The sequence below is a fragment of the Xenopus laevis genome, chromosome 5L (genome assembly GCF_017654675.1).
Source record: "Xenopus laevis strain J_2021 chromosome 5L, Xenopus_laevis_v10.1, whole genome shotgun sequence".
In the NCBI taxonomy this organism is placed as follows: domain Eukaryota; kingdom Metazoa; phylum Chordata; class Amphibia; order Anura; family Pipidae; genus Xenopus; species Xenopus laevis.
This window is the reverse complement of record NC_054379.1, coordinates 60038303-60063716: the sequence shown is the minus strand read 5'-3', so window position 1 is coordinate 60063716 and position 25414 is coordinate 60038303. Positions and strand designations below refer to the sequence as shown.

Genomic DNA, 25414 nt, shown 5'->3' with positions numbered 1-25414 from the left:
GAAGGTTACAGTAATCTAGTCTGGATAGGATGAGAGCATGCATGAGCGTTTTGGATGTATCAGGTGAAAGGAAGGGACGGATTTTGGCAATATTGCGTAAGAAAAAGTGACAGGTTTTGACAGTGGTGTTAAAGGACCAGTAACATCAAAAAAATTTTTACAAAAATTAGTTAGAATACAACAAAAAAAACGCACTAAGACAAATTAAATTTTAAAATAGCAAAGCATTTATTAAGAAATAACTTACCGAAACTCCACTTCCTGTCCTCTACAGAAAAGGCGACACGGCGACCATCCATACTGCAGCACTCGATTTCTTCTCCCTGGCTTTTCACTGACAGTGTGTCCTGCAGCCGGTCCCTGATCTTCACGCGAATATCCCCAGGTCCCTGTGTTTGTCTGTATGTGTATCAGCGCGATGTACGACCCCGCCGTGCTCCTGCCGACCCCGCCGCCTTGTATGTGTCTTTGGTGGAGGATCAGCGCGGGAAGCGGGGCATCAGCAGGTCCCCATCCTCTTCTTCCTCTGCCCGCCGTTCGTCCTGCATGATCTCCTCTGCTGTGCGAGAGCCCTATGCGATGCGCTTGGGAGCCGGACCGGTGCCGATACCAATTCCTGCGAGAGCGCAGGGTTTGCACAAACAGCTGTCCAGCTGGATTGCTGCAGTCGCTGCTAAGTTATGGATCAGCAGAAGTGGACGAGCATTTGCTCCCCGTGCCACTTCTCTGGCTGCTCATTCATTCAGCTCTCCGGTAGCTTTGGGAGAAGATGCAGGCAGAGAAAAAGCCCTGGGGAGCTGCTGTGTTGGGGATCACTAGAAACCAAGCGCATCGCATGGAGCTACTAACCCTGCGCAGGAATTGGTATCGGCACCGGTTCGGCTCCCAAGCGCATCGCATAGGGCTCTCGCACAGCAGAGGAGATCATGCAGGACGAAAGGCGGGCAGAGGAAGGAGAGTATGGGGACCTGCTGATGCCCCGCTTCCCGCGCTGATCCTCCACCAAAAACACATACAAGGCAGCGGGGTCGGCAGGAGCACGGCGGGGTCGTACATCGCGCTGATACACATACAGACAAACACAGGGACCTGGGGATATTCGCGTGAAGATCAGGGACCGGCTGCAGGACACACTGTCAGTGAATAGCCACGGAGAAGAAATCGAGCGCTGCAGTATGGATGGTCGCCGTGTCGCCTTTTCTGTAGAGGACAGGAAGCGGAGGTCCGGTAAGTTATTTCTTAATAAATGCTTTGCTATTTTAAAATTTAATTTGTCTTGGTGGGTTTTTTTTGTTGTATTCTAACTAATTTTTGTAAAAAAATTTTTTATGTTACTGGTCCTTTAAGGAGAGAGAGGGGTCAAAGATTACCCCCAGACAGCGAGCTGAGTTGAAGGATTAATGAGCATGCCATCAATAGAGATAGTAAATAGGGGAGTAGGACCAGGCTTAGGTGGAAAGATGATAACTTCAGTTTTTGTTAGGTTCAGTTTGAGGTGGCGCCAGAAAGAAAAACAAAATAGTCTGTGCTTCCTGGGATGCGTTCCTCTCCATTTTGGTATCACGGTTTTCTTTCAATCTGTAGAATCAGGTATGTGTAAGTGTTTAGCACCTTTTTTTTGGATAAGTCCAATTAAACAAGCTCATGTCAAGAAGAGGAGTGTATTTTCCCTTTAACAAAATGTCCTGGGTTACAGGAATATTTTCTTGATAGACAGGGAAGTTTTTAAAGGAGTAGTTGAGTTTTACTTTAACTTTTAGCATTATGTAAACTGGGATATTCCAAAATTATTTGCAATTGGCTTAAATGTGTATAGTTTAGTAATTAAGTATTACTAAAATAACTAAAAGTTAAGTAATAAATAATAATATTATAGCCTCATGGACAATCATGCTTTTTTCGGCTGGGTCTGTGAATACCATTTGAAAGCTAGAAAAAGGCAGAAGATGAAGGCAAATAATTCAAAACTAAATCAAAAAAACCAACTGAAAATTTGCTGAGAAAAGAACATCCTATAATATACTAAAAGTCAACTACCCCTTTAAAGGGAATGTCAACCAGAAAAATAAATTGTTTGCATAATAAAAGAAAACATAATTCTAAGCAACTTTGCAATATAAATTCATTACAAATGTCCTACTATTCGTAAGTTATTGGTATATATTGCTATTGAATTCAGTGTTTTCTTTGCGTCCTCCAGGCAGCACATAACGGGTTAACTTGGATTTTTTCTCCCCCTGGCAGGACAGAATTAGCATTATTTATTAATTAACAAGTCTATAAGCACACCTACCTTCCCCCTTGCAAACCGTGTTTTTTTTTCTGTCCTCCATCCAGCAGGATAGAGGAAAGGATCCGAAGAACCAGGTTATGGTAACCTGAAGGCCGCATGTCCAACCACCTTATAGGTGGGTTGTGCAGGGGTTATTCCCTTAGCCCTGGGGAGCTGCTGTGTTGGGGATCACTAGAAACCAAGCGCATCGCATGGAGCTACTAACCCTGCGCAGGAATTGGTATCGGCACCGGTTCGGCTCCCAAGCGCATCGCATAGGGCTCTCGCACAGCAGAGGAGATCATGCAGGACGAAAGGCGGGCAGAGGAAGGAGAGTATGGGGACCTGCTGATGCCCCGCTTCCCGCGCTGATCCTCCACCAAAAACACATACAAGGCAGCGGGGTCGGCAGGAGCACGGCGGGGTCGTACATCGCGCTGATACACATACAGACAAACACAGGGACCTGGGGATATTCGCGTGAAGATCAGGGACCGGCTGCAGGACACACTGTCAGTGAATAGCCACGGAGAAGAAATCGAGCGCTGCAGTATGGATGGTCGCCGTGTCGCCTTTTCTGTAGAGGACAGGAAGCGGAGGTCCGGTAAGTTATTTCTTAATAAATGCTTTGCTATTTTAAAATTTAATTTGTCTTGGTGGGTTTTTTTTGTTGTATTCTAACTAATTTTTGTAAAAAAAATTTTTATGTTACTGGTCCTTTAAGGAGAGAGAGGGGTCAAAGATTACCCCCAGACAGCGAGCTGAGTTGAAGGATTAATGAGCATGCCATCAATAGAGATAGTAAATAGGGGAGTAGGACCAGGCTTAGGTGGAAAGATGATAACTTCAGTTTTTGTTAGGTTCAGTTTGAGGTGGCGCCAGAAAGAAAAACAAAATAGTCTGTGCTTCCTGGGATGCGTTCCTCTCCATTTTGGTATCACGGTTTTCTTTCAATCTGTAGAATCAGGTATGTGTAAGTGTTTAGCACCTTTTTTTTGGATAAGTCCAATTAAACAAGCTCATGTCAAGAAGAGGAGTGTATTTTCCCTTTAACAAAATGTCCTGGGTTACAGGAATATTTTCTTGATAGACAGGGAAGTTTTTAAAGGAGTAGTTGAGTTTTACTTTAACTTTTAGCATTATGTAAACTGGGATATTCCAAAATTATTTGCAATTGGCTTAAATGTGTATAGTTTAGTAATTAAGTATTACTAAAATAACTAAAAGTTAAGTAATAAATAATAATATTATAGCCTCATGGACAATCATGCTTTTTTCGGCTGGGTCTGTGAATACCATTTGAAAGCTAGAAAAAGGCAGAAGATGAAGGCAAATAATTCAAAACTAAATCAAAAAAACCAACTGAAAATTTGCTGAGAAAAGAACATCCTATAATATACTAAAAGTCAACTACCCCTTTAAAGGGAATGTCAACCAGAAAAATAAATTGTTTGCATAATAAAAGAAAACATAATTCTAAGCAACTTTGCAATATAAATTCATTACAAATGTCCTACTATTCGTAAGTTATTGGTATATATTGCTATTGAATTCAGTGTTTTCTTTGCGTCCTCCAGGCAGCACATAACGGGTTAACTTGGATTTTTTCTCCCCCTGGCAGGACAGAATTAGCATTATTTATTAATTAACAAGTCTATAAGCACACCTACCTTCCCCCTTGCAAACCGTGTTTTTTTTTCTGTCCTCCATCCAGCAGGAAAGAGGAAAGGATCCGAAGAACCAGGTTATGGTAACCTGAAGGCCGCATGTCCAACCACCTTATAGGTGGGTTGTGTAGGGGTTATTCCCTTAGGCATACCCCATGAGGAATCACCGCAAACTTCATGCGGTCTGCAGCTGCAGTGCCTTCCGATCCGGCTGCTCAGGCTGTGCGGCTTGGAGCGCCGGCAGGGGGATGACGTCATCATCCTGCGCCTAAGGTTAGCGTTCCGGTATTAGGCTGTAAGGTAAGATTCAAGCGCCTTCCCATTGGCGGTTTCTTATGGGATTAAGTCCTTTGCCCTATGCATAAATATAGGGGCAGGAAACAGGGATCTGTTGGGATGTTGTTCCTGTGGCTGTGGACTGCCAGGCTGCACTCGCTGGTTAAGGCTGCTGAAAGTAAGTTGCCTTATTGGACCTTCTCCCTCAGTTTTATTACTGGAGGGTATTGATTTTCCTCTTTTTTTCTTTTTATCAGATGGCTGATAATAGAGTGGGGAAAAGAAAAAGGAAATCCAGACACGCTATTTGTTCAAACTGTGAACAACCACTTCCTGAAGCTTGGGAACATGCTAGATGACAAACATGCTTGTCACAGCATAATATGCAGGAAAAAGAGAAGACAAATGAGTTTATGTCCTGGTTTAAAGATATGCTCTCAAAATCCTTTGAGGAGATAAAGGCTTCTGCAGTAAAAGACTCACAGGCTTCTTCCATTCAGTTGGAGTCGGACTCTGACACAGAACATGAGTCAGGATCTGTGTCTGATTCATCTGAACCTGAACCGAGATCTAAGGATGAGATTTACCTTTTTCCTACTGAAAAGATTCCTAGCCTGATTAAAGAAGTGAGGAAAGTCATTTGTCCTCAAGCTGATTCCGAAAATAAAAAGAATAAAGATGACTTATTATTTATGACACCTAAGAAATCTTTCAGTTTTCCGGTTCATACAGTAATGAAGGATCTGTTAGCACAGGAATGAAGAATGCAGGAAAGAAGCCTGAAGAAACCAAAAGGTTCAAGTCTATGTTTCCTTTTGATTCACAAGATGTGCAGCATTGGGAGGATCCACCAAAAGTTGACACTCCAATTGCTATACTCTCCAAAAGAACTACGATTCCAGTTGAGGAATCAGCCATCAAAGATACTGTGGATAGAAGAGCCAAATGTGCTTTGTGTAGATCTTATATGGCAGGATCAAATACCTGTAAACCAGCCTTGGCAGCAGTGGCGGTCTCCAGGTCTATGAAATTCTGGTTAGATTCATTAGAGGAGGAAATTGATGGAGGGTACTTCAAGAGACTCCTTGTTGGATATGATGTATCCTATAAAAATGGCTTCAAATTTTCTTTGTGACGTGGCAATTGAGACCTTAAAATCAGGTGCTAGAACCATGGCTCTTTCCACAGTGGGCAGGAGAGCACTATGGCTTAAGTCTTGGTCAGCTGACCTAGCTTCTAAAAATAGTTTAATTTCTATGCCCTTTGAGCGGGGAAAGCTCTTTGGTTCTCCTTTGGACAGGATTATTGAGAATCTGGCTCCAGGGAAAGGAAAAAAACTTTACCTCAGGACCATCAAAGAACTCAGAGAAAGTCTTTTTTTCGATCCTCATCCAGAAGATCATCGCCTCCTTCCTCATCCCACAGACAGTTTAGATTAAAAAGCATGGACAGAGGAAGAGACCATAACAGAGCTAGAAACTTCAGAGAAAGAGGTTTCACTAAAGATTTTTCACAGAAGAAAGAAGCTCCAGAAAAAAAACCTTCTGAGTTATGACGCCAGAAGTCAGGACCAAGTAGGAAGAAGGCTGTCTTCGTTTCTTCCTATATGGAAAACAACCACCTCAGATACATGGGTCCTAAGCATTATCGAAAAAGGTTATTTTATTGCCTTTCACAAGATTCCTCATCAGAAATTCTGCATAAACGAAAGAAAATCAGACCTAGGCAAAAGGGGTCTCTTGGAGGAAGAAATCCAAAAACTCTTAAAAGAAAGGGTTTTTAGAACTTGTTCCTTTCTCAGAAATAGGAAAAGGGGTTTATTCTCATGTGTTCTTTGTAGAAAAGTCAGACGGGAGGCTCCGCCTCATCATAGATTTAAAATATCTAAACAAATTCATAAAAAAGGAAAAGTTTTGCATGGAAAACATAAAGTCTGCCATAGGTATTCTACAAGAAAGAGACCTTATGGTAACAATAGACTTGAGAGATGCGTATCTCCATGTTCCTATTCACATAGAAAGCAGGAAATTTCTCAGAATAGCAGTTTATGTGGGTTCATCTCTTCTTCATCTTCAATTCAGAGCTCTCCCATTCGGCCTTACCTCAGCTCTGAGGGTATTTACAAAGGTTATTGTGGTTCTTGCAGCAGCCTTGAGGCAACAAGGAGTCTTCGTAGTACCGTACTTGGACGACTGGTTGCTGAAAGCATCATCCCTAAGTCAAATGACAGAGCACTTGAACCTAACCTTGTCTCTTCTCAGGGAACATGGATGGATTATAAACGTAAAAAAATCAAATATGCATCCAAGTACATCAGTCAGATATTTAGGTCTCATCCTAGATACGGTTCATATGAAAGTCTTTCTTCCTCAGGAGAAAGCTCAACATCTATGTGAGAAATCAGGAAGATGTGCAGAGCCTCGTCGTTATCGATTCGTCAAGCCATGAAGGTATTAGGGTTGATGACATCATCCATAGAGGCAGTGAATTGGGCAAAAGCACACATGCGTCCACTACAGATGGAAATTCTACATCAATGGAATAAAGAGCAAGATTCTCTGGACGCATCTTTCAAAGTCACAGTGAAACTCATAAAAGAATTGAGATGGTGGATCAATCCACAAATGTTGTCCCAGGGGAAATCCTTCAAAATCCCAAGATTCAACATTTTGACCACAGATGCTTCTGCCAAAGGCTGGAGCTCATTTGAAGAACAAAGTGATTCAAGGCAGCTGGACTCTTTGGGAAAAAAGACAGGGGCAACAGGGCTCCTCTTCTGAAGAAGGAATGTCACAAGTGGATGTTATGGGCAGAGAACAATCTGCGTCTTCTCAGAGCTGTCCACATAAAAGGCTCAGACAATGTCCTGGCGGATTACCTCAGCAGGAAAAAGAAAAACCAGGGAGAGTGGGAGCTGAATCAGGAAACATTCCAGAAGTTGGTCCAGAAGTGGGGTCTCCCACAAGTGGATTTAATGGCAACAAGGAACAACAGGAAGGTGAATTGCTTCTGTTCTCTGAACAAGCAAGACAACCCAGACTTTCTAGATGCGATGACCATTCCATGGGACTTCAATCTAGCATATATTTTTCCTCCTCTTCCTATGATCCAAAGAGTCCTCCAGAAGATCAGAGAGGAGAAGTCATCTGTTGTCATGATAGCCCCTTTCTGGCCGAGGAGAACGTGGTTCTCGGACCTGATGAACCTGTCCAGGAAAGATTATTGGAAACTCCCATTCAGGAAGGATCTGTTATTACAGGGGAAGATGTTGTTCCCGGACATATCTCGGCTGAACTTGACAGCCTGGAGGTTGACAGAGAAAATTTAAAAAAGCAAGGTCTTTCTCAAGAAGTAATTAATACATTAATGCAATCCAGGAAAGAATCCACTTCTACCAGCTATGGAAGAATATGGAAGGTTTTTCAGAGATGGAAAAAAGAAAAAAGATACTACAAGATCAATCTTCTACTTCAGTAATTTTGCAGTTCCTTCAGGAAGGGTTTGAAAAAGGTCTCAAACCAAGCACACTCAAGGTACAACTCTGTTAAATTGCAACCTGTCATCTGATCCTATTATTAAACGTTTTGTAAAAGCCATTTCAAAAATCAGACCACGAATAAAATCCATAATGCCTCCTTGGGATTTAAACATTGTCCTGTCAGCTCTATGTGAAGACCCCTTTGAACCTTTGGAAGAAACTAGTTTAAAATTTCTTTCTTGGAAGATTACTTTTTTGGTAGCCCTGACATCAGCAGGAAGAGTTGGGGAGTTACAGGCTCTGGCGGCAGTACCCCCTTATACTATTTTCTTTCCAGATAAAGTGGTTTTGAGAACTTTACCTTTTTTTCAACCAAAAGTTCCTACCTCTTAAAATATAAATGCACAGATTGTCTTACCAAAGTTCCAAAATTCTGAATCAGAAGACAAAAAGCTTCAATTTTTGGATGTTCACAGATGTTTATTAATTTACCTGGACAGATCAAAATACTTCAGGCAATCAGAACATCTATTTGTCCTTTTTTCAGGAAAAAGAAAAGGTTTGAAGGCTTCCAGACCAACCATAGCTTCTTGGGTAAAGAATACCATAACATCTGCTTACTCAGCAGCAAATCTACAACCTCCTGAACCAATTAAGGCACATTCTGTCAGAGCAGTCTCCACATCATTGGCAGAAAAATCTTCAGTTTCCACAGGAGACATTTGCAGAGCTGCTACATGGAGCAACATCCATACCTTCACAAAGTTCTACAGATTGGATGTAACAGCCTCACAAGATGCAGTCTTTGGCAGACGAATTATTCAAGCAGCTCTTTAAATTATATTCCCTCCCTTTGAATTTAGCTTGCTAAGTCCCGTTATGTGCTGCCTGGAGGACGCAAAGAAAATTGAAAATTTGTATTCTTACCTGAAATTTTCTTTTTCTTTAGTCCGGAAGGCAGCAGAGACTTCCCTCCCAATAAATATTCAGCATTTAAAAAGTTTTTTCTGTGGTTGTGTATACTTATGGAGCTTTTTAATAAACACGGTTTGCAAGGGGGAAGGTAGGTGTGCTTATAGACTTGTTAATTAATAAATTATGCTAATTCTGTCCTGCCAGGGGGAGAATAAATCCAAGTTAACCCGTTATGTGCTGCCTTCCGGACTAAAGAAAGAAAATTTCAGGTAAGAATACAAATTTTCAATTTGTCTGTCCTTTCTACTCTCAGCCCTGATGGTTCAGACCGTTGATACAATGTAGGACAAGCCAGCTGATTATATTTGCTGGGAAACGAAGGGGCCTGGTGATGTGTGATGTACACACCGCATAATAAATATGCTTCAAAGAATTTGCAACATTGTTTAAAAAGAAACAACCAGGAGTTAAAAAAGCAAATGCTACTTTCAATATCAATTGTTTTTACAAATAACTTTAAAAGCACTGAAAACGTTTAATATTTTTTCAATAATTTTTATATGTATATTGAAAAGTTGCTTAGAATTAGGTTTTCTTTTGTTAGGTACATTTTTATTTTTGGGTTGGCTTGCCCTTTTATGAACTGACAACATGTCTATATATATCAGAATGCATTTATCTACTTTGAACAGTAAAATGCCTTAGGGCAGGACTGCGCTGCATTTTCATTTGACAGTCACATCAATCTAGGTGTAACATGTGATTTCACCTTCACTTCCGTTTTATGTAAAACATCCGACACGTCGCATGCGTTTAGTCGCATTGTGATGTGTCGGGTCCAAGCGCGTCATGTAGTCCTGCCCTTAGGAAGCTGCACTGATCAGACATGAAGAACAAACAGCTGGTGTGCTTCTGAAGGTTTATTTTTCCTATGGAAACAACACAGTTGGGTAAGATTAACCTTAACACTGTATATGCCCTCACTTGCATACACCAGTTCTCATCTTATTTGGTTTAATTTACCAGTTTAAAGTGACACTGAGGGACTTACAACCAGTTGGAAAGAAGATGTTAAGGTGTTTACCACTAGCTATGATGTCAAATATGTCATAAAATACTAACTTTATAGTATCTAAAGTAGTCACGTTCTTGCAGCTTTTGCAGCTTTGGAAATATCTTATAGTTATTAAAGACATCAATGCTTTCTACGTCACAGAAGCAGTCATCCAAGACACCTGTAAGCTGTAAGAGAAATAAAGAACACTAATGTTAGTTACCAACAGGACATGAAACATATTTTGTTCAGTTCAGAACAAGTGTTACATTACCCTGAGTACATACCCATATATTACCAGGCACTAAAATGTACAGACCTATCAAAGGTTCTCCTAGAAATTCTCATTCTGATTTTTATTTACTGATTTAAAAAAAAAAAAAAACAGTTTAAACCCAACTTTAAAATAAACTAAAAACAAGGAATTCTGTATAAAGAGCAAAGTAAGAGAGTATCTGTACTCTAAAACCAGAATACATCAAGTAGGAAAAACGGCGTGCTAACATGAAAAAATTTAAAGGGGGACTATCATGAAAAGAAGAAGACATTTTCTAAATACAATCAATTAAACATTCTGTATCATTTATGAAATAATCAAATTTATCTTCACTTCACTATCCCCCTCTCAGCATCTGTTTCTTTTCATTCTGTCTTCATGCAGGAGTTGGGTGTCAGTTTTCCATTGACAGTTAGATCCAATATATCTTATAGGGGGGCTCCCTTTCCTAGAAGATTTTTTTACAGATCACTTAACTGATTCCAGTACAGGTATGGATCTCTTATCCAGAAAGCTTTGAATTACAAAAAGGCCATCTCCCATAGACTCCATTTTATTCAAATAATCCAAATTTTTTAAAATGATTTCCTTTTTCTTTGTAATAATTAAACAGTACCTTCTACTTGATCCCAACTAAGATATAATTAATAATTATAGTTTATTTAATGTTTACATAATTTTTACATAATTATCTAGTAGATAAGGTTTGATCCAAATTACAGAAAGATCCTTTATCCAGAAAACCCCAGGTCCCGAACATTCGGGATAACAGGTCCCATATCTATACAAACAAAATCTTATAAAATAACTAGAATAATAAACAGATTTGACTGCAGAAATCCAGATGATTGAGCAATAGTTTTACTATGGTACCAACCCTAGGGGGCAGATGTATCAAGGGTCGAATTTTGAATTGAAAAAGCTTTGAAATTCGAATTCAAAAAGACCAACTGAAATTAAGTCGAAGTTTTTTTTGCCGGATAGGTCAGTTTTCGATCTAATAGGTCCGTATTTGGCTGAATTCGAATCGTACAAAAAGAAGGAATAGTGCATTAGATCGAATTCGATTCAAAGTTTTTCCCAAAAAAACGTACATTTTTGAATGTCCACCAATTTGAAGTCCACCAATTGACTTCAAATAGGTTCTAGGAGGTCCCCCATAGGCTAAAACAGAAATTCGGCAGGTTTTAGATGGTACATGGTTTTTAAAAGAATTTTTAAAGAGACAGTACATGATAAATTTCGATATTCGAATTTTCGATTTTTTTTTAATTCAAATCGAATTTGGACTATTCCCTATTCGAAGTACACAACAATAACTCGAAATTCAAATTTCTTTCATTCACCTTTGGAAAAACTTTGATTTGTATTCGATCAAAAACGGATCTATTCGGCCAAAAAAAAAAAAACCTTCAACTTAATTTCGGTTGGTCTTTTTGAATTTTGACGTTTTTCAAATTCGAAAGTCAACCCTTGATAAATATGCCCCTAGGTCTGAGGCATCCCCAAATATCCCATTAGTGGAAGCGTTTTCCTTTGACATTAATCAGATAAAATCACTAAAATCATTTAAAAAGGGCAGTTCACCTTTAAGTTAACTTTTAGCATGTTATAGAATGGCCAAGTCTAAGCAACCTTTCAATTTGTCTTCAGATTTTTTTTTTGTATTGATTTTTAATTATTTGGCTTTTTCTTCTTCTGACTCTTTCCAGCTTTCAAATGAGGGTCACTGACCCCATCTAAAAAACAAATGCTCTGTAAGGCTACAAATTTATTGTTATTGCTACTATTTATTACTCATCTTTCTATTCAGGTCCTCTCCTATTCATTTTCCAGTCACTTATTCATATCAGTGGATGGTTGCTATGGTAAATTTGGACCCTAGCAACCAGACTGTTGACTGACTAGGGTGCTACTGAATGAAAAGCCAAAGCTACAAACCCACAAGCAAAAGCTGAAAGTGTTACCTACTTTTAAAGAATAAATAAATAAATAAATCTTCCCATTCATGACAACTGCGCATGCGCCAGAAGTGACGGAAATTGCAGAATGGAAGGAAGGAGACCCGAAGATTACCGAAGCACCAGAACAGGGCCGGAACTAGGAGTAGGCAGAGTAGGCACATGCCTAGGGCGCAAAGCTTGGGGGGGCACCACGCACGTACCTTCTCTGCCTCATACCCCTAGACCGATCCCCTCTCGCTGCTCTTTCCGACGTGTCTGCATCCTTTCAGATGTGCGCCGCCCCTCTCGTTGTTCTTTCCGATGTGTCTGCGTCCTTTAAGATGTGCGCCAGCATCCTTTCCCACATCTACAACGGCGTCCTTTCCGATGCGTGCCGGCATCCCTCTTGACGCGCGTATGCATCCATTTTTACACATGCGTGTCCTTTTTGGTGAACACCTATACAGGCATTTGCTTTTACAGCCTGTAGCTTTGGCTAAGCTTCTTGTGGCTTGTAGCACCCCCCATACCTACCCCTATTAATTAATAGTGGCCCTATGCTTTTAACTGCACCATATTTATACATTTTTGTCAAAAATGGGCGTTGGTTTAGGCAATCACTCTCTTTTAAAAGCTGCAATTCAGCAGCGGGGGAGGATTTAGCCCTCCAGAAACCAAGGTTCAGCAGACTTTTACTTTTTACTTTACTATTGCTATTATGCAGAGAGACACAGGATCCTCAATACTATGACTGGTAGGTAAACAAGTTAGGGACCGCCATATGGGGTTTACCTTGACGTGGTATGGTGGCTTTTCAACTTTATGATCATAACTTTGCAACTAAAAACCCCTGTCTTTGTTAACACATGCATTTGCATATCTACTGAATTACTTAGACAGGGGCCCAGGGAATGTGCACTGACCCATTTGGATATGCCAGTAGCACTTCCCTTATACTTATATATATTTTTACTTAGCAATGCGGGTGCTCCCACAACCCCCCTTGTGTATTCACCTATACAGGCACCTTAAAGGAAAACTATACCCCCCAAATAATGTAGGTCTCTATAAAAAGATATTGCATAAAACAGCTCATATGTAAAACCCTGCTTCATGTAAATAAACCATTTTCATAATAATATACTTTTCTAGTAGTATGTGCCATTGGGTAATCATAAATAGAAAATTGCCATTTTAAAAAATAAGGGCCGCCCCCTGGGATCGTACGATTCACTGTACTCACAAACATACCAACAAACCATACATGTTAGGTCACATGAGCCAATTAAAAGACAGAGTTGTGTCTTTTGCTTCCACACTACTTCCTGTTACAGTTAGAGTTGAAGTATTTCTGGTCAGGTGATCTCTGAGACAGTACAGAGACCATCACGAAATGGTGGCTCAAGGCAAGAGATGTAAAAGGGCAATATTTACTTAAATATATATTCCAGTTTGGTAAGATTCTTTAATATGCCACTTAATATGATATGAACTATCTGTTGCTTAAGTGTTCATTTTGGGGGTATAGTTTTCCTTTAAGCAACCTTGCCGGTATGGCCTGGCGATGCGCCAGAAGATGGCGCCCGTAAGCTCTGCTGTGCTCACTCTGCATGTGCAGTCAGTAATGCTACAGGGGACACAATTCTGGGGTAACAATTAGCAGGGGGAGGCAGAGAGGTGGGCCAGTGGGACTTTTCACTGAGGGGGGATGAATTCTCCTTTGAGAGAATATGGAGCCTAGGACTGTGAGCTTCTCATGGCAATTAATAGGAACAGCACATGACTTTCTACTGCAGTGATCCCCAACCAGTAGCTTGTGAGCAACATGTTGCTTTCCAACACCTTGGATATTGCTCCCAGTGGCCTCAAACCAAGCACTTTTTTTTAATTACTGGAAGCAAGTTTTTATTGCATAAAAACCACATATTCTGCCAAATAGAGCCTCAAGTAGGTTGACATTCCACCTAGGGGCTACCAAATGGCCAATCACAGCACTTCCTTGGCACCCCAAGAACATTTTTCATGCTAGTGTTGCTCCCCAACTCCTTTAACATCTGAATGTTGCTCATGGGTTCAAAGGGTTGGGGATCCCTGTTCTACTGTATACTAGCACTAAAATTGAAAGCAGTGTGCCGTAGCCCTTAGACTGAAAATTATTTGGGGCATGGAATCATTGTGCCTAAAATAAATCTGTATACCAGAGAATTGAACAATATGTACCACATTGATCAATATGTATTTTATGTTTATGTATGTATAAAGATATTTCCTGGGTTCCCCATGGCAGCAACTAATGGGTTAATTCCCCTATCCCGAGAATGGACAGGCTTAACAAGCAATAATTACCACCATTTAAGAACCCACCCCAGCCTCCTGTGCGCTGTCTTTTTTTTTCCTATCCGCTGGTTTGGATAGGCTTTTTTCTTTTACTCTCACCTGGGTCATGGTTGGCCCTTTTCCACACTTGTGAAGCCTCTGCAAAGGTAACAGCTCGGCGCTCTGCCTGTCAGAGGGTCTCCCCCCCCCTCACCTTCAATTCGACAGTATGGGGGAGACATTAGAGGTAAAGTTAACAGTGGGAGAAGTACATTGCGGTTTGCGTTCCAAATACGCTCCTATGCGTTCCAGTGGGAGGAAGTGACGTCACTTCCGGTTTTTCCGGTTTGCTGGCGCCAAAGAAGGGTTTAAAAGGACGCTAAAAGTGTCAGATCTGTTTGCTGGTCCTTCTTGCTTCCACTGGCTACTCCTGGCCGTCTGGCCTCTCTCTAGGCTATTCTGGTAGGTACCTCTTCCTTGGCATTGTAATCGTAAGTGCTGGGTGTTAATTTTTTTTTTTTTTTGGCTACCATGTTTAGCTCTTGCATTCACCCATTCCAATGGAGGGTTCTCCCACTGCCCATGATTCACATCGCTCAGGTTCTAGGTGAGAGCACAAAAATATATATATATTTTTTTTTTTTTTTGGAGTCTTTTCTCTCATCCACTATTGTCTTTTAGGCTCTCTTCTAAGAAATCTCGGACTCATCAAGAAGCTCAAGGGATCTCAAAGGAACCAGCAGCCACAAGGGAAGATGAGAGACCCAGATGCAAAGCATGCCCTAATAGGGCTTTAAGAGATAAATATTTATGTCGAAGTTGCCTCACGGAAGTGGCTGGAGAAACCTCCCAGGAAACTTCTGATGTTTTGGGCATGATAAAAAAGGCAGTCTCAGAGGGTATGTTGTCTGCTGTTCAGGCTTCTTCATCCTTAAGATCAAGGAAGAGACCTAGAACTAGGTCTCAGGAGAAAGAAGGAAGTGAGGAGGATTCAGGGTCTGAGACAGATGAGTACCTGGTCTTGTCTGAGGCAGAATCAGAGGAAGATGCTGTGCATCTATTTGACTTTAAGATGGTGGATCCTTTAGTAAGAGCCATTAAGGAAGCATTGAAGTGTGAGGAGGAGAAGGAGAAGGAAGAAGCTTCTACTTCCAAGAAGTTGTTCATGTCAAAGCCCAAGAGGAATAATTATTTTCCAATTTTTGAGGAGGTTAAGGAATTAATAGCCTCAGAGTGGAGCAAGATGGAGAAGAAAACGTCAATTAAGAACAGATTGTCTAAACTTTATCCATTTTCCTCAGAGGATTCTAAAGATTGGGATTCCCCACCAGTAGTGGATGCAGCCTTGGCTCGGTTAGCCAGGAAGTCAACGCTTCCTGTAGAAAATGCCACTAGTTTTCGAGATCCAATGGAGAGAAGGATGGATAATGATTTGAAGAAGGCATACTTGGCCTCTGGCTCGACTCTCAAGCCAGCCATAGCCTTATCCTCTTTGTCCAGGGCTTTTAGATCCTGGATTTCAAATATCGAAGAAGCTCTGAAGAGTAGAGTCAGTCGAGAGAAGATTATAGATGCCTTGGGGGAACTCAAGTTGGGGTCAGATTTCATGGCGGAGGCATCCTTAGACCTCATACGGCTTTCAGCTAGAAATATTGCCTTGTCGGTTTCAGCTCGGCGTGCCTTATGGCTCCATCCATGGCAGGCGGACAACAATTCTAAATATAATTTATGCATTTTTCCCTTTGTGGGGCAGAAGCTTTTTGGACAAAAGCTTGAGGAAGTTATAAAGAAGGTGTCTGGGGGTAAAAGCATGTTTTTACCACAGGAAAGTAGGCCTAGACGTCCTTATTTTTCTTCAAACAGAAGATCCTTTAGAGAAAACTTGTTTTCTAATGATCAGAAGAACTATAGACCTGGAAGAGAATATGGAAGATCTCGAGCTTGGAAAGGAGGTCAAACCTCGGTTAGGTCGGATAGGGGAAGAATGCCTGCTTCCTTTCAGGGAGAGAAGAACACCAAGTTTTTCTGAAGGTCCGCCAGTCCAACCACAGAAGGTAGGAGGTCGATTAAACAAATTTGCTGGGGTTTGGACTGGAACTATTCGAGACAACTGGGTTTGCAGGGTGATAAGCAGGGGGTATTCAATAGAATTCAACCGAAGACCTCTAACCCCGCATTATGTCCCTTCAGCTATTCCTTCAAATCCAGCAAAAGCTCAGGCTATTCATCTTTATGTGCAGAAACTCCTCTACCAGAAGGCGATTCAACTAGTGCCAGAAGAAGAGAAATTTCAAGGTTTCTATTCACCTCTCTTTCTCATACCAAAGGCCTCAGGAGAATACAGACCAATCTTGGATCTAAGGGAGCTCAACAGTTGCATAAATCCTCAACATTTCAAGATGGAGTCATTGTCAACGATAATTCAAGCGCTACGCTTGGGGGATTGGATGATGTCCATCGATCTTCTAGATGCGTATCTACACATCCCTATTGCCCAACATCATCACAGGGTTTTGAGATTCTCAACCCTGCAGGGTCATTTCCAATTCACATGTCTACCTTTCGGTCTATCGACCTCCCCCAGAGTGTTTTCAAAGGTCCTGTGGCACTGGTGGCTTTTTTAAGGGAACAGAATATCAGAATCTACCATTACCTGGACGACCTGCTTCTCCTAGCTTCCTCTCAGGAGCAATTACTGGCCATATCGGGTCAAGTTCTGAGGACGTTGCAGCAGTTCGGCTGGCTGGTGAATTTTCAAAAGAGCAACCTAGTTCCTTCTCAACAATTATTAGAGGAGACCGCATTGATCATGCAGTGGGCAGAGACTCATGTCAGGAGTTTGACAGCAGTCTATCTTCCAGGAGTTCAGAATTATCAAGCAGATTGGCTCAGCAGGAGATTTGCGGATCGTCACGAGTGGGAACTGGACCAGGAAGTTTTTTCTTGGATAACTTCAAAGCTGGGAAAACCATGGGTGGACATCATGGCTTCTCCATGGAATGCCAAGGTTCCCCACTTTTACTCATGGAAACCTCACCACAAAGCGATGGGTTCGGATGCTCTATCGATACCATGGGATTTCAAGTTGGGATATGTCTTTCCACCAATTCCTTTAATACAGGCGGTATTGAAGAAAATTTGTCAGGAGAAGGTCAAAGTAATTGCCATCATCCCATATTGGCCGAGGAGACCATGGTTTCCTCTCCTTCTAAGTTTAGCAATGCGCCCTCCCCTGAAACTCCCAGGTCAGATAGGTCTGTTAAGACAAGGAGCCATTCTGCATCCAGACCCTCAGAGCCTGAATTTAATGGCGTGGAAATTGAACGGTCAAGACTATTGAAAGAGGGAATTTCTCCGCCTGTGGTCTCTATGCTCCTAAAATCTAGGAAATCCTCTACTAATACTACGTATCATCGTATCTGGGAGAAGTTCATTCAATTCTCTGCAAAGGAATCTATGGATCCATTTTCCCCATCAGTCACCAGCATATTATCTTTTCTTCAGACTGGATTTGAAAAGGGGTTGAGCTTGAGTGCACTAAAGGTGCAGATTTCTGCTCTTACAGCCCTTACAAATACTCATTGGGCAAAGAATGAATTAATAATTCAATTCCTCAAGGCTGTTTTAAAGTTAAGACCTCCAAATAGGAAGTTGTCCGCCCCTTGGAGTCTGCCTCTAGTGTTGCAAGGGCTAGCAAAGGCTCCATTTGAACCTTTAGAACAAGTCTCGGACTATTTTGTAACTCTCAAGACGGTTTTCCTTGTGGCTCTGGCCTCGGCTAGCAGAGTGTCAGATCTATTTGCCTTGGCAGCTAATCCTCCCTTCACAATTTGTGATATAGAAAGAGCTATTTTGAGACCACTTCCTTCAGTGCTTCCCAAGGTGGTTTCTCAGTTTCATCTCAAGAGAGAGGTTGTTTTACCAGCATTTTCAAATATTGAAGGCAACGATTCAGATTCTATCCACCTTCTAGATCCAGTAAGAAGCTTGAAGATGTATTTGGATAGATCTGCTGTTTGGAGGAAATCAGACAATCTCTTTGTGATTCCAGCTGGCATAAGGAAGGGTCATACGGCTACAAAAGCTACACTAGCCAGATGGCTAGTTTCAGTAATTAAGAGAGCCTATGTAGAGCAGAAGCTGGAAATTCCTGTGGGTATCACAGCACATTCGGTGAGGGCAGTGTCTACATCCTGGGCAGCAGAGAAGAAGGTTCCTGCTGACATCATCTGTAAGACAGCCAGTTGGCGTTCAGCCAGAACCTTCCTGAGACACTACAAGTTGGAAGTTAATACTGAAGATGCTGTTCTCTTTGCCTCAACAGTTCTAGGTTTAGATACTCAATAGTAAACTTTATAATGCAGATGGTGTTATGTGTTTATTTCCCCCCCATAGCTTTTTATTTCCCATTAGTTGCTGCCATGGGGAACCCAGGAAAATAGAGAATTCCTATCATACTTACCGTAATTCTCTTTTCCTGGAGTTCCTCCATGGCAGCACGCGCTCCCACCCTTAGGACTTTAAACAAAGACAGCGCACAGGAGGCTGGGGTGGGTTCTTAAATGGTGGTAATTATTGCTTGTTAAGCCTGTCCATTCTCGGGATAGGGGAATTAACCCATTAGTTGCTGCCATGGAGGAACTCCAGGAAAAGAGAATTACGGTAAGTATGATAGGAATTCTCTATTATCTTCGCTTATCACATACTGAAATGAATAACAATTCGATTACCTAAATTATATTTCTAATATACAGTAATATGGAACTATGATAATAATCATTTAGCAGGCTGCAAATCACTTGGGGCCGAATTTAAAATTCGGCAAACCAAGTATTCTAACACAGGTTTTTAGGCCAAAAAAGCTCAGCAATTAGCATAATTTTACACATATGGGGTTTTTTTAAATGAAGAAAAACTTTGACAGCTCTTAGGTTTAGGTTTTGTTACAAAATCCCATTTGGGAAATTTATGGAAATAGCCAAGCTTTTTCAGCTGGAAAGCTCTGCTATTCAGAAAACCCCAGGTTCTGTGTATTCTGGATAACAGGTCCCATACCCATATTAACAATTAATCTCAACGAAGAGACGTAATCATACCAGTCAAGGCCATAACTGCATCCTAAACCCTAAAAGACCAAAAGTCATATATAACCACATCAGAAATGAAAATATTATTTTAAAGGGTATGTGTATAATCTGAAAAGTCCCGACTTTCTCTGCACTGAACAGCCAGAAAAAGATACAAAGGGGCAGATTTACTAAAGGGCGAATTATCGCCAGCGACCGCTTCGCACACATTTTTTTCTTATATGTCCAGGGAACCTTAATAAAGACAAGATAGATGATATAATGCACCACATATGAGCCCACTGTAAAATAATGTTCCATATGTTATGAAATGTCTGGAAAAAAACGGTTACCCAAAAAAAGATTGTGAGCCAAAAAAAGTTTGTCAGGACTTTTGCAGGCAATTCTGCATCAAAAAAGGAAAAGTTGCCAGCGTTTTTTAAACTTTGATACATTTTCGTCTCATAGGATATGATATAAATTACAGAAGATTGAGGAACATCTAGCTGCTTTATAGCACTTTGCCTGGTCTGAGGTGGCGAAGGCAACTCTGGAGAAAGAGGTAACGTTATGTAAAATCCGCATTTTAGTGAATATGCGGAGTAACATCCGTTCGCAAGAGTGAAAAGTCGCCTGGCGATAGAGTGCATAGAGTGCAAATGACCACTATCGTCGGTCCCGTATGCTAGCAAGGAGGTCCCTTGGGAAAAGTTAGACTAACAGTTTAAAGAGTAATTTACCTTTATTAACAAAACTATAATAACTGGAAAAAAAAACACAAAATATGTTCAAACTTTCATAACCTGACATTTTGTAAAATGAACATGGTAATTAGGGGGTGTGGCCACAAAAATGGGTATGGTCAAAAAAATCGCTCTCTTTTTATTTCCAAAATGTTGGGAGGTATGCTTATTTATGAATAGAGGAAAAATGGTGAGAAGAAGCAGTGAATTCATAGGCAGTGAGTGACTAAAGGCTAAATGGTACAGCAAACAATTAACGTTGTACAGGCAGTGCATCTCTTGTGTCTGTCCATTTATTAGCTGATGTAACCTACCATGTTTGTGTTCCCTTGGTTTGTTTGTGAATCATATTTAGCATTATCTCATATCAAATGCTACTAGAAAAGTATATTTTTATGAAATTAAATTAATAGTTTATTTAGATAAAGTACTGGCTGTTTTATGTGATATATTTACAGAGACCTGCAATTTCAGAGGTATGGTTTACCTTTAACTGCCAAGCTGACTAGCTTGACCCCATATGTTGGGTGATTAACTGAATCATTACACGACCATGACTAGCAGGCAATAACAGAAGAACACCAATTTTTACTTTATTCAAAGCCCTTTAATTTTTTACTTTATTCAAGCTCAAAGTACAAACACACACTTAACAAATATTCCTAAATACTAGGTTCATGCTTCAAATGCACATTATTAAATCTTTAGAAAGCCATAAAATTATTTTTATTTTTGTTCAATATTTTACCATTGTTTTAAGACTACCTACATTGTAAGTTCCCTTTGAAAGAGAAAATTTTGATACACAGAATATTCCATTATGGAGAAGTACTGTTTAAACATGTCTCAAATTATTGAAATAGATTACCCTCTTTATAAACTCAAGAAAATTTTTTTTTTATTATTCCTTCTCTTCCTGTTAAAACGCTCTGAAGAAGCCATGGTGTACTGGAATAGGAAATCCAAGAGTTACCCAACTCCCTTTGCTGGGGCAATATATTGGCTGTAATTTGTAACACACATACAGTAACTTCTGCATTAAAAAAGAAAAACTTTTTCCATTGGCTGGACATCTCTTAGCCAACATTTTTATGGCGAAATTTTGTATGCTGTTGTAGTATAGGGCAGTTCAGTTGTAATATGGGCAGTTTGCAGCTGTTCAGCTGATAAATAAATATAGGAGCTGATGTAAGTACAGCGGGAGTAGGTGGGGATTCCTGGAATAGCCCCATTAATTCTATGAACTCTTTGTGAGGTATTTTCCTCGACTGCATTTAGACACATTTATCTCAGATATATTTATTAAGACCGTGCCTAAAATTGTTTTGCCACTTCACGCCACACTTACCTGGTATTCATTGATGCCTGAAGAGGTGAGCACAAGTGTTAGCAGCAGTAACGGGGTGACAAAAAGTCCGATGCTCTTAATGCTTTTGATCATGCTTGTCCCAGGACTGCTATCTATACACCTGAGCTACAGCTCACCGCTAGTTTTTGTAAATAAATGCAGAAGGCAGGAAAGACGGCCCCGCCTCCTTCTTCCCACTGGGACACATGTCCCGTGTGACCTGCTATACCCTGACAACCACTATCTAAACAGGAGCGCGACTGCAAGAGAAAGCACAAATTGCAATAGCATTTCATTAGAAGGAAACATACCCTCCGTTCAGCTTTATAACCCCCTACGCAAGTTCATTTTTACAACCCTCAGCTACCACAACAGCTCACGCTATCTCCTGGTCATTGTCATAGAAACTACCTGTCAAAGAGGACGCCATAAACGTATCCCTGCGTGCAACGCCCACTTGTAAAAACACCCAATAGAAGTATGAAGTTGGCAAACTGCACAGCCAATAGACGATCACCACGAAGCAACATGTTTTGGGTATACCGGTGTAGCACAATGAGCATAGCAATTACATTCTAGGGCAGAAGATTTCTCTGGTTTACGATGGAGGCAGATACAATACATCAGCTGTACTGTGTGCATTTCAGCAACTGCTAAACCATAACAGAGCGAAGGAGGAAGGAACTGAATATTAGAATGGGATTGTACAGGTCCAGCAATCGTTGATGCACTTTTACTAAAGTCTATTTTGTTTTGTTAAACGGGCGATTCACATTTGGGTTGACTTTTTGTAAATTATAGAATTGCCAATTCTAAACACATTAGATTTGGTCGTCATTATTTTTTTTTATATAGTTTTTTTTAATTATTTGTCACCTTTTGATAATTATTCTGTGATTGCTACCTTTTATTACTCATCTTTCTATTCAGGCTCTCTCCTATTCATATCCCAGTCTCTTATTCAAATCAATGCATAAAATGTCAGAACTACACAAAGATTGTGCTCTGAGGTCAGTGCTGCGCTACCCTATTCATGCCCGAGAGAGAGCTGGCAGCCTGAGGGCTGGGCCAATCTGTAATTGGGACTTGTTATCTCTTAATCTTGAGAGACCCCCAGTGGGTCATGTGACTGCCTGCCAGGCCCCATTAGGGAAGGTGAGTGGGGGCAGTGATTTATTATTCAAAAGGACTGTGATGTGGGTCAGTACTGAATCGGAACCAGGGGACTGATGATCCACTGCTTTGTAGTCTACACGTTTCCACTTCTGGGCAATAAAATTATGGGAGAAAACCATTGGCATCATTGTATTTTCAGGGTTTTAGGGGATGGCATTGGCCCTGAAATTAACAGGTGTTTCTTTGATTAGGGGGCAGGAGATGTGCACAGTTTACAGGCATTTCTGTTATTTACATAATTTATGTCCAAAGTGAACTGCAACTTTGTGTTGCACAGATAGCAAAACGAGGCCTGCTAATGCTGGCAGTTGTACTTTAAAAGCTTGTGCCATAAATTGGGGCCACGCGCTGTGCATGTCATGAACTGCTGGCAGGGATGTCTATGTGTCTATCAAAGGTAGGACCATTGGGCAATAATGCATTTAGTTTGTTTTGAATTTGAATATATATATATATATATATATATATATATATATATATATATATATATATATATATATATATATATATATATATCTCAAACTGTAAATCAAAAGAAATATATAAATTTGTTCAAAGATCTGCACTACCACTTTTTTTGTGAATCAAAGTAGTGTTATTTGTTACATGTCATTTTTTTGTGAATCAAAGTAGTGTTATTTGTTACATGTCATGTAACAAATAACACTACTTTGATTCACAAAAAAAGTGGTAGTGCGGATCTTTGAACAAATTTATATATTTCTTTTGATCCAGCACCCAGATTTACCTAGAACAGTTCGGATTTGAGTGCAACTGCTTTGAATTGACTACATATGGCCATGTTGTGCCTTTCTCTCTGTGCCTGCCTGGAGACCACTCTCGGTAACCCTGCCAACAGTAGCGTCACTTGAGGGGGGGGCCATGGTGAGTGATGCGCAGCCAGGCCCCGCCCCCCTCCGTACGGCCGCATTTGTCAGTGGCGCGTGAGCTGCCGGGGGGCCCTGAGGGGGTGCGGGCCCTGGCCTGCTCGCACCCCCTGCTCCCCCGGTAGTTCCGCCACTGCCTGCCAATCATACTTTGTCCAATAAACGGAAGCTGCTGCCACCATGCACATCACTGCCAAAAAGGCAATAGGTTTGCTAGTCTATATAACACAAATAGATTGACTACATTTTATCAAATAATCTAAATGTCTAAATATTATTTCCTTTTTCTCTGTAATAATAAAACAGTACCTTGTACTTGATCCAAACTATGATAAAATTAATCCTTATTGTAAACAAAACCAACCTATTGCATTTATTTCATGATCTTCATGATCTTCTAGTAGACTTAAAGGAGCAGTAACACCATAAAAGGAAAGTAATGAAAATATCATGTACTGTTGCCCTGCACTGGTAAAACGATCTGTTTGCTTTAGAAACAGTACTATAGTTCATATAAACAAGCTGCTCTGTAGCAATGGTGGAAATAGAAAAAAAGGCTATATGGCACACGTTAAATAGTGGATAACAGATAATACCATTATTTTCTACAGAGCTTATCTGCTGTTTACCCTGAGCCTTTTCTCCTTTGAATGGCTGCCCCCATTGCTACACAGCAGCTTATTTATATGAACAATAGTAGTGTTTCTGAAGCAAACACTAGTGAAAGTGCAGGGCAACATTGCATTATATTTTTATTATTTTAAAGGGATTCTGTTGTGATTTTTATGATGTAGTTATTTCTAAATTACACTGTTTACACTGCAAATAAAGCAGTCTACAATACAAAATGTAATTCCTGAACCAGCAAGTGTATTTTTTTTAGTTGAAATATTGGTGTGTAGGCAGCCAGTAGTAATTGCGCTTTCAGAAAGAGCCAGCACTTTAGTATAGAGCTGATTTCTGGCAGGCTGTTTCACCTACTCAATGTAACTAAATGTGTCGCAGTGGGACCTGGATTTTACTATTGAGTGCTGTTCTTAGATATATCAGGCAGCTGTTATCTTGTATTAGAGAACTGCTATCTGGTTACCTTCTCATTGTTCTATTGTTAGGCTGCTGGGGGGGGGGAGATATAACTCCAACTTGCAGTACAGCAGTAAAGAGTGACTGAAGTTTATCAGAGCACAAGTCACATGACTGGGGGTAGCTGAGAAACTGACAATATGTCTAGCCCCATGTCAGATTTCAAAATTAAATATAAAAACAATCTGTTTGCTCTTTTGAGAAACTGATTCAGTGCAGCATTCTACTGGAGCAGCACTATCAACTGATGTGTTTTGAAAAAAAACTTTTTTTCCCATGACAGTATCCCTTTAAAACACTTTTTATTTTTTGATGTTACTGTTCCTTTTTTGTGTCCCCAGTAGGATTACTGACCGCACATGCAGAGTCAGCACAGCGGAGCTCAAAGGCACCATCTCCGGGATCTTCAGGGTCTTCTTCCTCCCCTTCGGTAATTTCCGTCACTTCTTGTGCAAACCGGAAGATTGCTCCAACTGCGCATATGCCAATACGGCTCTCACTTTACAAAGAGTACCGAAGATGTCGCTCGTGAGCTCTGCTGCGCTGACTCTGCATGTGTGGTCAGTAATCCTACAGGGGACACAATTCTGGGGTAACACTGAGAAGGGGGGAGGCAGGGAGGGGAGCCAGTGGGGACTTTTGACCATGGGGGGTTTAGTTCTCCTTTAAGGTATGAAGGTCCAAATTACAGAACGATCCATTATCGGGAAAACCCCAAGTCCAGAGCATTCTGAATACCACTGTAATAGTGTATACATGCACCAGAAATAGACATTATATCATTTAACATGCATGTGCACATAATTACACAGCGTAGAGCCTTTTATCCTCTTCTACATATCAATGACAGCTGGGTTGGCCATATAAAATCAGGGGACTGAAAATATATTAATGTTTCAAACAGTAGCATTAT

General features: G+C 40.7%; 1 protein-coding gene across 4 annotated transcripts in view; it reads right to left on the bottom strand.

Moving 5' to 3' along the window:
- Positions 1-25414, bottom strand: part of ero1b.L (endoplasmic reticulum oxidoreductase beta L homeolog) — a 73906-nt gene that overhangs the window by 36535 nt on the left and 11957 nt on the right. For 3 of the 4 annotated variants that reach the window (XR_005961248.1, XM_041562806.1, XM_041562807.1), the window contains exon 2: positions 9731-9850. Coding sequence is in view for 3 of the 4 variants with exons in the window: in XM_041562806.1 (XP_041418740.1) it covers positions 9731-9850 (120 nt within the window). In the remaining variant the exon portion in view is untranslated. Of the gene's footprint in view, positions 1-9730; positions 9851-21355; positions 22419-25414 lie in introns of those variants that run through there. The other variant, XM_041562808.1, reaches the window with a different exon arrangement.